The sequence below is a fragment of the Elephas maximus genome, chromosome 10 (genome assembly GCF_024166365.1).
Source record: "Elephas maximus indicus isolate mEleMax1 chromosome 10, mEleMax1 primary haplotype, whole genome shotgun sequence".
NCBI classification, from domain to species: Eukaryota; Metazoa; Chordata; class Mammalia; order Proboscidea; family Elephantidae; genus Elephas; species Elephas maximus.
Window position 1 is genome coordinate 82,256,061 of NC_064828.1, and position 12,599 is coordinate 82,268,659.

The 12,599-nt window shown below is 42.3% G+C and overlaps 1 protein-coding gene and 1 long non-coding RNA gene across 8 annotated transcripts; one reads left to right on the top strand and one right to left on the bottom strand.

The window, feature by feature from the left end:
- Window positions 1–540: 540 nt before the first annotated feature.
- On the bottom strand, window positions 541–6,261 carry LOC126084131 (uncharacterized). The gene is made up of 3 exons (XR_007518949.1): window positions 6,129–6,261; window positions 4,927–4,968; window positions 541–761 (listed from the first exon to the last, which is right to left on the bottom strand). It is a non-coding gene; the product is annotated as an uncharacterized LOC126084131 (long non-coding RNA).
- A 148-nt stretch (window positions 6,262–6,409) lies between these two features.
- On the top strand, window positions 6,410–11,322 carry SRSF5 (serine and arginine rich splicing factor 5). 7 transcript variants are annotated; one of them, XM_049898396.1, is made up of 9 exons: window positions 6,410–6,647; window positions 6,943–7,307; window positions 7,409–7,553; window positions 7,867–7,937; window positions 8,082–8,180; window positions 8,458–8,527; window positions 9,740–9,813; window positions 10,314–10,424; window positions 10,517–11,322. In XM_049898396.1, exons 3-9 carry the CDS (start codon window positions 7,428–7,430, stop codon window positions 10,776–10,778), a joined length of 813 nt encoding a protein of 270 aa, XP_049754353.1. In that variant the 5' UTR covers window positions 6,410–6,647; window positions 6,943–7,307; window positions 7,409–7,427; the 3' UTR covers window positions 10,779–11,322. The 7 variants fall into 7 exon arrangements, with proteins under 7 accessions (XP_049754353.1, XP_049754347.1, XP_049754349.1 ...); XM_049898390.1 differs by having other exon boundaries at window positions 6,411–6,647; window positions 10,514–11,322; XM_049898393.1 differs by having other exon boundaries at window positions 6,417–6,522; window positions 10,514–11,322.
- Window positions 11,323–12,599: the final 1,277 nt, after the last annotated feature.

Sequence of the window (12,599 nt, forward strand, 5' to 3'; positions counted from 1 at the left end):
CAGGACAGAGTAAAACTCCCCATAGGGTTTCCAAGGAGCAGCTGGTGGATTTGAACTGCTGACCTTTTGGTTAAAAGCCATGCTCTTAACCACTGCCCCACCACGCCTTTTTCTGGATGCTGTCAATTTCTTCTTCAGTTCAATCCCTGTGCAGAGAAGCCCTTCTTATTTTAATTTCTACCTTCTCTGGTCCTGGCAGTCAAAAAAAAGGCAGTCAGGACTCTGCAAATTCAGTAGAAGTGCTTCTGGTTTCTGAGACTGAGATGTTTGTAATGTCCTTAGTACGGTGCCATTGCTGCAGCTTTTGTGAACAGGGGGAAATCAGAAAGTGAGATGGCTTGGGTAGAAAAGATCGCTAGACTCTCTAAGTCTCACTTTCCTTTCCTCATTTATAAAATGTTATAATAACATCTGAGGACAGTGGTGGTTCTGTGGTAGAATTCTTGCTTTCATGCTGGAGACCCAGGTTTGATTCTGGTCAGTGCACTTATCTTAGTTATCTAGTGCTGCTATAACAGAAATACCACAAGTGGATGGCTTTAACAAACAGGATTTTATTCTCTCACAGGTTAGGAGGCTAGAAGTCCAAATTCAGAGTGCCAGCTCTAGGGGAAGGCTTTCTCTCTCTGTCGGCTCTGGAGGGAAGGTCCTTGTCATCAATCTTCCCCTAGTCTAGGAGCTTCTCAGGGCAGGGGTCTTGGGTAAAAGGACATGCACTTCTGCTTCTTCTTGCTTGGTGGTAATGAGGTCCCCACATCTCTCTGAGAAAAAAAAGAGATTGACTTAAAACACAACCTAATCTTATAGACTGAGTCCTGTCTCATTAACATAGCTGCCTCTAATCCTGCCTCGTTAACATCAAACCAAAAAACCAAACCTGTTTCTGTAGAGTCGATTCTGACTCATATCGATCTATAAGATAGAGCTGCCCCATAGAGTTTCCAAGAAGCACCTGGTGGATTTGAACTGCCGACCTTTTGGTTAGCAGCCATAGCACTTAACCACTACACCACCAGGGTTTCCCATTAACATCATAGAGGTAGGATTTACAACGCATAGGAAAATCACATTAGATGACAAAATGGTGGACAGTCACACAATACTGAGAATCACGGCCTAGCGAAGTTGATACACATCTCTGGAGGACACAGTTCAATCTATGACAGCGCCTCATGGGCTGCCACCGCCTGTCACTGGTGGCTTATGTGTTGTTATGATGAATAGGTTTCAGGGAAGCTTCTAGCCTAAGATGGACTAGGAAGAAAGGACTAGAAAGGCCTGTAGATCTACTTCAAAAATCAGCCAATGAAAACCCTATGGATCACAATAGTCCAAACCCATTGTCCACGGGGTCACCATGAGTCGGGGCTGGCTTGATGGCAGCTAAAAACAACATAACAAAACCTACACAGAAGGACTGGAACGAGGATTGATTGAGATGTTTGTAATGTCCTTAGTACAGTGCCTGGCACATATCTGCTCAGTGAAAGGCAGCTGAGACAGGATGGTAAGGAGGATATGCTTGGGTGTCTTGGTGTTAACAGGGTTTGTGTCCCAAGTCTCAAGTCTGCCTCCCTGTGACTGTCCCAATCAGGGCTCCAGCCATAACCTTCGTGAGTGATATGAACATCAATATCTGGAGGAGGGAAGATGGTGCCAGATGAGATTTTATAGAGAATAGGAACGTGAGTTCCTAGATCTACATCAGCTGTTCTCTGAGTGTTGGAATCACTGGGGACTCTTAATAACAAACTAACATCACACCCTAGACTAATTCAATCAGAATTTATGTGGGTAGGGACCCAGGCAGCAGAATTTTATGTGATTCTAAGTTGCAGTTGGTGCTGACAAACACTGATTTAGGCACTCGAATTATAGTAGCGGGTCACAGGTATTTAAAATATGGTGCACTAAATTAAACAAACAGACAAAAATCTGGGATGTAGCAATAGAAAGAAGTCAGACAGGTGTGTCAGGTTGAACCTGAGTAAAAAAAAATGGAACATTTTTAAAACCATAAATCTCCAACAGAGATTACTTAAGGATACTTATTCTTTGAAGAAATCTTTAGAATTATTAACTAAAGCAAGGATGAATGACACTTTTTCTGAACACTGGGATTTTTGGAAAGGAACTTTTAAGCATATGGTGACATTTGGGACATTTTCAGAAAAACAGACGAGCTGGTCAGAATGAATGTATCCCCACATTGTAGTCTGATGTTCAGTGGAAAAACAGATACAAATTTGAGTACAGACTTGTGATCATAACTATATTAAAACAAAGAGACATGGTAAATGATCATGACTAAGTTTTATGAATCAAAAGAAGCCACGGTACCAAATTATAAGGATAATTCTTATTTTGAAAATACAGTTGTGCTTTCAAACACTAAGCAGAAATTAAAAAAAAACCACTAAATAGTTATCCCTTAGCGGTTGGGATATGATTGATTTTTTAAATTCTGATATCTGTAATTTTTAACTTTTTCCCAAGTTTAAAAAAAACAATCATGTACTACTTTTGAATTTGAAAAGAAAGCAAAATACTCAGGGGAAAAAATGACAAGGAAATACACCAAAATCTAATCAGAGATTGATTTGGTGAGATGGGATTGTGTTTCCTTTTCTTTCACATTTTCTTTTTCCTGTGCAACAATTTTCCTGTAATAAGAATATATTTCTTTTAATTGCAATGAAATAAACTTTTTTGTTGTTTATGGTTTTACTGTCTTACAAAGGGCATCAGGTGGGGCGTTCACAGAGCAGTTTAAAGTCTAGTAATCAGCTCAGGGTTGGCAAACTTTTTCTGTAAAGGGCGAGATAGTAAATATTTCAGGCTTTGCCAGTCATACAGTCTCTGTTGCAACTACTCACCCCTGCCTTTGTCTCACAAATATCAGACACAGACAACAAGGAAATGAACAGGAGTGGCTGGGTTCCAAAAACACTTTATGGACACTGATTTTTGAATTTCACATAATTTTCAGGTGTCATGAAATATTGTCCTTCTTTTGATTTTTCCCCCAACCATTTAAAGACATAAAAACCATTCTTAGGCCTTCCAAAAACAAGTATTGGGCAAGATTATAAGCCCACAGACCTTGGTGGTCAAACCCTGAGTTAGATGAAATCCGGATTGCAATGAATGAAATATATCTATACACCGAAAGTCCCCAGCAGAGATGGCCAGTGAACTTGATATTTAATCTGTGATTTCTTTGCATTTTTTTTCCTTTACTAAAGGCAAGAGATTTACTACTCACTTGGATGTCCTTGGAGCCCTGGTGGTGCAGTGGTTAAGAGTTTGGCTGCTAACCAAGAGATATGCAGTTCGAATTCACCAGCTGCTCCTTGGAAACCCTACGGGGCAGTTCTACTCTGTCCTATATTGTTACTGAGTTGAAATCAAGTCCACAGCAGCAGGTTTTGGATGTCCTTAGGGAAAAGATATGAGCTGTTTTGCTAACATTGATATCAGAAAAACAGGACCATCAGAAAAAATGCTAATTAATGCAAATCCAGGTCTACAAATATTGAGTATTTACTGTGTTAGGCACTTCTGGAAAACGAAGACATAAATAATACGTATCATATAAGTCAATGATGAGGGAATTATAGAGCATAAACAGTATATTATAGGATCACATAGGAAGGAGATTAATACTTATGGAAAATGACTTTGTGCTTATTGGAGAAATTGGTAAGAAACAATCCTATAAGGAGACTTGGCATTAGATAGTCATCATGGAAGAACAAACATGTTTTATAATGAGTGGATTAAGACACTAAAAACGGATGAAAAAACCACAAACTTTAACAGTAAATAAATCAAGAGAAAAAGTTTTATGCCTTTTATTCCCCCTCCCCCTGAAGAAAGTCATGACATCATGGGCTAAAGGTAAGCAACATTTTCCACGATATGTAGCACCATTGGAACCCTGGTGGCAGAGTGGTTAAGAGCTATAGCTGCTAACCAAAAGGTCAGCAGTTTGAATCCATGAGCTGCTCCCTGGAATCCCTATGAGGCAGTTCTGTTCTGTCCTATAGGGTCCTATGACTTGAAATTGACTCAATGGCAAGTTTTTTTTTTTTTTTTTTTAATAGCACCATCACTCTTTCCCAAATTGCAAACCTTTTCTAGATTACTCACTCTTAGTGCACTAAATGTAACTTGGAGAAAGTAAAATCAGGAGCGGTTGCTTCCACAGTCAATGCAAAATGTACAAAAAAAGTTGGAAGCCTGCTCCAAAACCCAAGGAGTGACTGGAGGATTCGAACTGCCAATCTTTTGGTTAACAGGTGAGTTCTTAACCACTGCACCATCAGGGCTCCACTGGTTGGGATAATTTGTGCATTATTAAATGCCAACGTCTGCTACGCTAGTAGCTAAAACCAAAAAACCAAACCCATTGCTGTCTGGTAGATTCTGACTCGGGGTGGATTACCCAATAAGCAAAGTAATCATGGGCTTACATATGTGAAATTGTTCACTACTCATTAATAAGTAAGCACAAGTAAGCCCATGCTTTGATTCTAAAGGAAGTTGCTGTGGGGTTGGGAGAGAGACAGACGCCAGCCATACCTAGAAACAGAATCTTTGATGTGAAAAATGTGAAACTGTTCGCTACAACCTGCATTGGGCAAATCTGCTGCAAAAGACCTCTTTAAAGTGTTAAAAAGCAAAGATGTCACCTTGAAGATTTAGGTGCGCCTGACTCAAGCCATGGTGTTTTCAATTGCCTCATACACATGTGAAAGCTGGACAACGAATAAGGAAGACCAAAGAACTGATGCCTTTGAATTATGGTGTTGGCAAAGAATATTGAATATACCACGGACTGCCAGAACAAACAAATCTATCTTGGAAGAAGTACAACCAGGATGCTCCTTAGAAGCAATGATGGCGAGACTACATCTCACTTACTTTGGACATGTCATCAGGAGGGATCAGTCCTTGAAGGACGTCCTGCTTGGTAGACGGTCAGTGAAAAAGAGGAAAATGAGATGGACTGACACAGTGGCTACAACAATGGGCTCAAGCATAACAACAATTATGAGGATGGCGCAGGACCAGGCAGTGTTTTATTCTGTCATACACAGGGTCGCTATGAGTCAGAACCAACTCCAGGGCAGCTAACAACAACGTAGGAAAGGTAAGCCCGTTCTACTCATAGCGACCCTATAGGACAAAGTAGAACCGCCCCATAGCGTTTCCTAGGCTGTTATCTTTTTGCCAGGCCAAGTCTTTTCTCCCATGGGGAGGCCTTTCGGTTAGTAGCTGAGCGCTTAATCATTGCACCACAAGGCCTTCTTTATTAGGCTAACGGCTAAGATGACTGGTTGCCATTCAGTAGATTCTGACTCACAGGGCCCCTACAGGACAGAGCAGAACTACTCCATAGGGTTTCCAAGGAGCAGCTGGTAGATTTGAACTGCTGACCTTTTGGTTAGCAGCCGGGATCGCTAGTGGTTCAGTGGTTAAGAGTTCGGCTGCTAACTAAAAGGTTGGCAGTTGGAATCCGCCAGCTGCTCGTTCCCTCAGTCTTCTCACTACAACTAAATCACACGTCCAGGTGTGGTTAAAAAATAATTCACTTTAATATCAAGGAGCGCTCCTCCCCCAAAATGCAACCTTAAGTTGCATGAAGCAAGAGGTCAGAGATTGCCAGATAAGTGTACTTTAAATTTCATGAAAGTATACACAGGAAAGGACATACCATTCCAACAAATTCTACATGTACAATTCAGGGACATGGTTTACATTCTTTAAGTTGTGTAGCCATTCTCGCTATTCCTTTCCAGATTATTCCACCACCACCAACCTCCTTATAGTCACTGCTCCCGAAACATCTTATCTAACCTTTCCAGAGGCTGCTGTCAATGTGATTCCACATACATAAATCTTTGAGAGAGCACAATGCTCAAGATCACCAGATATTTTTTACAAATTCTGAGTTTCTTCATTCAGTAACCCTAGAGGCTGACTCGGCAGCTACAGAAAAAACTTTAGCTAGAAGAAGCATGCCATTGGTCCAAACATTGCTGCGCAAAAACCGAAACTCCCTCTCCCACGCCCAGCGTCGACGGCCGCGCCCCGCCCCTTGGTCCCGCCCCGGCCCCGCCCACCGCGGCCGGAGCCTCCCTCGTCCGATAAGGATTCTCTCCAACGCGTTGCTGGTGCGTCGACACCGACTCATAGGGAGCCTATGGGACAGAGTAGGGTTTCCAAGGTGTAATCTTTTTGGAAGCCGACTGCCACATCTTGCTCCCGCGCAGCTGCTGGTGGGTTACAGTCCGGCTGAAACTTCCACCCCAGGCTCCAGAAGGGCGGGGCCCCAAGTCTCGGGGCGGTTCCGGAAGTGACGGAGAGGCGCGCCCTCCATTTTGTGGAACGCCAGCGCTGTTAAGTGCGTCAGTTGTGGAGAGACGTAGGCAAGTCCTGGTCTGTGGGGAGGCAGACGACTCCACTGCAGACTACGGACGGCTCTGGGTCTCAGCTGCCAAAGATCCCTTCCGGTAGGTGAGTGGCTCACTTTGAGGGAAAGGCTTCTTGGATCGAGGCTTCTTCATGGCAGCTCAGATCGCGGGGAGCCAGGGCTGCCCTCTTTGCGGAGGACGGCGTCTAATGACCACAGTTTGTTCGAGGTGGGCGCTGGGACACGTTTCCCTTTTGGTATTGTTTGAGGGGGTGCTGAAGGTGGAAGGGCGGTAATGTTTACGGTCCATTCTACACGGGGGTTGCGTGCCCTCCCCACCTCTTTTTTAATCTCATCCGAACCCCTCGAGTGTGTGCCTTTGCTCGGGTGTGGTGAGGGCGTTTTGCGGGCGGGCACAGTGACTCCCGAACGGTGGAGTCGGGGAGTGGGCGGGAGAAGGGAGTTTGGCACGCGCGGCTCACCCCCATCGCTGACTCTGCGGCCGCCATTTTGTGGCTGCCTAGGGTCCGCCCGCCGCTCTCTGCGCAGGCGCGGCTTTGGCGTCGCGAGATTCCGGCTTCCACCTGCTGTGACGCTCCCAGGAGGCGGCGACGCGCTCGCGGCGAGCCGCCATTGGGCTGGCCTTGCGGAAGGCGGGGTCGGCTCCGCCCGCACTTCTCGGCCTTTCTTAACTGCGGCAGATGGGAGGGGGCCAGAAGAGCCAGGGAGAGTGTGCGACTGCGCAGTTCGAGAGGTGGCAGTGGGCGTTGCGGTCGCTGCGGTCTGGGCCCAGGGAAGGATCGTGTTGGCAGCCGAGTTTTAATTTTGTCTGCAAGGGACCTGGCCTAAAAAGAGGCACTCTTGGCAATCTTGTTTATAACATCAGCTGGTAAACACTTTATTTTATGCCGTTTATGTTTTTGCCCCATTGACCAGATCTTCCTCTAATACTCACTGGTGTTTGAATTGAAAAGGATTATTTTCTAACAGGAAATACTAGCCGGACGTCATGAGCGGCTGTCGAGTATTCATCGGGAGACTAAATCCAGCGGCCAGGGAGAAAGACGTGGAAAGATTCTTCAAGGGGTATGGACGGATAAAAGATATTGATCTGAAAAGAGGATTTGGTTTTGTGGTACGTATTAAATCATCATCTTCCGTTAAGTAGATAAAGATTTGTTATAAGCAGTGATTTTGATCTTAGTAAGCATTGGTAGGATATCTTCAGTGAGTGTGAGGCAGCCTTAAAGCAAGAGACTTTAAGGAATAAAACAGCCTCATTATGGGCTGGAGGGAATGCCTTCCCAGTTACTCCTTGGTTGGGTGTATTTGTATGATAATGTCATTAAGATATTTGCTTTCCTGTTCTCTCACGTTTTTAGTGCTGTTAATGTGTCGAATACACTATTAAAGCCATGTTATGTATTTAAATTTTTTCACATTTTTAGGAATTTGAGGATCCAAGGGATGCAGACGATGCTGTATATGAACTTGATGGAAAAGAACTCTGCAGCGAAAGGCAAGAATGCTTTCATTGTATAACTAGTTAGCTCTGGGAAATAAAGCTGAATAGGTTAGCTGGGGTGTTTTTCTAGATTAAACGGTGGATCTTCTATGTAGCTTAAGTATATGATTAATATTTTTTTCCCTTCTGTTTTTGTAGGGTTACGATTGAGCATGCTAGGGCTCGTTCTCGAGGTGGAAGGGGTAGAGGACGCTACTCTGACCGTTTTAGTAGTCGCAGACCTCGAAATGATAGACGGTATGTGATGGATGGGTGGTGGCTGCCTTGTACAGGCATTACGCAGGGACAATTTAAGGTTCAAGGACCATTAGTAATAATTCTGGGAACTATCATAATCTGTTCTATTTTTGTGTTATCCCCACACTGTTCCTGATGAGTCTTACAGAATAGTGCAGAAACTATGATGGAAGCCATTTGAATGACATGTCTGATTCCTTGAACTTACCCACAGTTGAACACAAAAAATGTACACCACTGCACTTCTTCCTTTTTGAGTACTCATTTTCTTCCTCAGAAATGCTCCACCTGTAAGGACAGAAAATCGGCTTATAGTTGAGAATTTATCTTCAAGAGTCAGCTGGCAGGTTTGTTAAAACACGGTTTTGAGTTATTTCAATGTGGTTTTTTAAAAAGTTAATGGGTAGATAAAATTTTAATAATACGTTTTGTTAAAAGTAGTTTTATTTTTAATTAAATTGTGGGTTTAATTGCATTATTTTAAAATTTTAATTAAATGTAACTGGGGGATATTTTAATACTTAGTGAACAAATGTAAATGTTTTGAGGATTTTTTTCATGTTTTTAAAAATCAATTTTAACCAAATATTAAACCCTTTATTTGCCAGCCTATCTGTGTCGTTGGCCTTATGACGAGGAGTGCCTGTGGGTTACCTAATCGTTGTCTTGGTCACTCTTGGTTGGGCCTGGTTGACTTTGCCAGTCAGCTCCTACAGTGATCAGTTGGCCACCTCTAGATCTGTGTTTGCCGGTCTAGACGTAATCGGTGCACTTAAACTTGAAGTGCCAGGTTGCAGCGATCCCAGAGCGTTGATAACGTGATCTGATCCCTAAGTTGAGAGCGGTCTTCCTGTAACGCTTCCGAATAAGAGGTCCTGGTCGCAAAGAGTTGAAAGATTCGAAATTAGTTGGTCGTTGGAATCCTGATCGCAGTAAAGTGGTCCTTGGTAACTGCACAAGATTAGAACATGTCTGCATCCGCCAATAGCTGCTAATAGGGAGGGCTGTGCGATAAAGGCTTCCATCGATTGGGTAGTGTCCTTCAAGTGGGTGGCGAAGAGCCAGTCGGGCATATGTCATGAAGGTTTCTCCGACCGATTAATGGTTTGCTGCTTGACTAGCCTAGGGAAATGTTAATGAAGGTAACGTAAACTTTTTTAATGACATATGGGGCACAGAATAACTGGTGTCTTGTAAATGTTGTTTTTAAATATAAAATTCTTGCTTTAGTCTTTACTTTTAAAAATGTACTGTTTTTTTCTTGTTTTTTGTTTTTGTTTTTTTTTTGTTTTTTGTATCGAGCTCAGTATAGACTAATACTACTTTAATGTTAAAATCTGAATTTTCACTAGCATCTTGCTTAAAAGCAATATGCTCTTTGTTTAATTCGTGCCCTGCTATAGATAAATTTTGAATTCTGATAGAATACAAGTGTGGTAGAAGCCATGTTTGTACTTTATCTAACATCTTCTCTTTCAGTAGTCTTTGTTTTTATATCTTGTGATTGTTTGTGTGTCACCTTTCATTGTCTCTGCTTGACACAATTATCTTGTGTTAAGGATCTCAAAGATTTCATGAGACAAGCTGGGGAAGTAACGTTTGCAGATGCACATCGACCTAAATTAAATGAAGGGTGAGTGTGTACTGGAGATGATGAAGGCCTTTTAAAACATTTGGAAAGGTACACTGTTAACATTTTGGAGAATTTTAAAATTTGGACATGCTCAAATGTGGTGGTTCTCAACCAGGGACAATTTTGCCTCCCCATAGGGTTGCTATGAGTCGGAATCGACTCAATGACGGTGGGCTTGGTTTTTTGGTTTGGAGACATTTTTGGTTGTCACACCTGGTGGTGGAGGGTTCTACTGACATCTAGTGGGTAAAAGTTAGGGAAGACTGCTAAAGATTTTACAACGCACAGGACAGTCCCCCACAGCAAATACTTACCTTGTCTAAAATGTCAGTAGTGCTGAGGTTGAGAAATCTTCCTTTGACGGTATGTTTATTTATCAAGAAACGAATCTTAAAGATAGTAATAGAAAAGTGAGCTTAGAAACATTAGACTGCCTTATGTACTTTGCGAGGCAGTGTGATATATGTAATTTATAAATGCCTTTTTTTCTTTAATCTTAGGGTGGTTGAGTTTGCCTCTTACGGTGACTTAAAGAATGCTATTGAAAAACTCTCTGGAAAGGAAATAAATGGGAGAAAAATAAAATTAATTGAAGGCAGCAAAAGGCACAGGTATCTCTTTAATGTTTTTAAGGCACACTTTTATTAAATGGATTTGTAGGGTCTGTTACTCATGTTGAGTTTTTTCCCTCCTTCCCTAGTAGGTCAAGAAGCAGATCTCGCTCCCGAACCAGGAGTTCCTCTAGGTCTCGTAGCCGATCTCGTTCTCGTAGTCGCAAGTCCTACAGCCGGTCAAGGAGCAGGAGCCGGAGCCGGAGCAAGTCCCGTTCTGTTAGTAGGTCTCCTGTGCCTGAGAAGAGCCAGAAACGTGGTTCTTCAAGTAGATCTAAGTCTCCATCTGTGGATCGCCAGAGGTCCAGGTCCCGGTCCCGGTCAAGGTCCAGATCAGTTGACAGTGGCAATTAAACTGTAAATAACTTGCCCTGGGGGCCTTTTTAAAAAAAAACACATTCACAAACCATACTTGCTAAAAATTCTGGTAAGTATGTGCTTTTCTGTGGGGGTGGGATTTGGAGGGGGGTTGGATTGGGCTGGATATCTTTGTAGATGTGGACCAACCAAGGGGTTGTTGAAAACTAATTGTATTAAATGTCTTTTGATAAGCCTTCTGCTCACATTTTTGTGAATGTCTGGAGTATATAGTTTGTGTATATTGACAGAGCTCTTTTATAACTAAAGCAAATTTAATTTTTTTGTACTAGAAAAAATTTGAATATTTTAGTTCCTGGTTATTCAAATATGTTAATTCAGAATCAGTTTAATGCCTCAAATAATTAATGGCTTTGGACACATAAAAGAGCTCTAAATTTGCTTGTATATAAAGGCTTAATTTGAGTTTTCCTTGTTGGGGTCAAGGGTGTCGTCCCACCCACCCTTTAACAGCTGCAGGACAAAGACAACGTATTAAAGCAGCTGTTTGTTATTGATAATAAAATATTATAAAACTGTTTTTGTGTGTTTGTCTGAAATGGCGTGCTGTTTACCCTTCCCTTTAGACCTCTACATTAAACATTTAAAATCCCTTCCAGAATCCTGGGGTGGTTTTTTTTTAAAAAATACTATTACTGACATTTCCTGGCTAGTCAGAAGATGGGCAAAGAAGTCAATGAACTGTTCAAAACAGGGATTACAAAGAGTTGTAGGAGTTTCCCGCACGCGTGTGTGCACGCACCAGCGCACCCCCTGCACTTTTGTCACCCTCACTTTATTGTGTTGGCATCAGGTTACTTAGGATTTAGGAGCCAGGCAAAGAAGGAAACATTTGCGAAGCGAACTATCAAGTTTAATGTGTTGTATGCCTGTCTTAAAGGTTGCAATATCATAGGTCCAGTGGTCAGAGATGATAAAACATTTTTTTAAGCGGTGCACATGAATATTCAAGTGGGCTTTACATGCCTTTTCGTTTAGTTCTCAGACATGTATGTGACAGTATATGTTAAGGAAAAAATAACAGTGAAAACTGCCTCAGGTCCTATATCCATCTTAATTGTTAGGGACTTAAGCTGGAGCCCTCAAACCCTGCTGTGCTTGCATGAAATGTGAGTTGTTTCTTGTAGGAATCTTGTTGGAGACCAGTTCGATTTTCTTGGTCCTCTGTTTGGGTACTAGTCTATATAAATACTTGGTAACAGTAACATCTACTTAATGTTCAGTTACTGCAGCCAGACACTGTTTTTAGTGTCTTATCTGTATATCTGCTGAGTCTTAAAACTGTTGACTAAGGCCTTTCCCAAAGAGAAGTAGAAGGTAGACTGGTATTCATGCTCTGCTTTCACTCTTGGGCTATATTTTCCTGTCCTAGCATTGCATGGTTTTGAGGAAGGTGAAATTAGAAGCGCTAGAGAAATTTGTCTTTTGATTTCCCCATAGCGGGGAGCGGAAATCTCCATTTGGAGGTAGATTTTGATATCCTGGAATAAAGGCCACTTTCTGCTGTGTAAGACTGTAGAACTTAACGTTCTGAAATTGTAAAGCTGATCCTTTATAGATGAGGCAGATTTTGGTAGGGGTTTGTGTGGTCTACATGTTAAGTTTACTCGGATGGAGGAAACGGGGCTTGAATCTTTTTGACCTCAGAACCTAGGATTTTCTGTTGTGCATCTGAGGGCCACACGAATGAGCCAAGGTCGTCTTGGCTGGTATTTTGGAAGTTGCTAACAAAGTGGGAAGAGAGGCAGTTTTTTCCCTTTGGTTTCTTAAATACGGTAACTCAGGGCATAGTCTTTT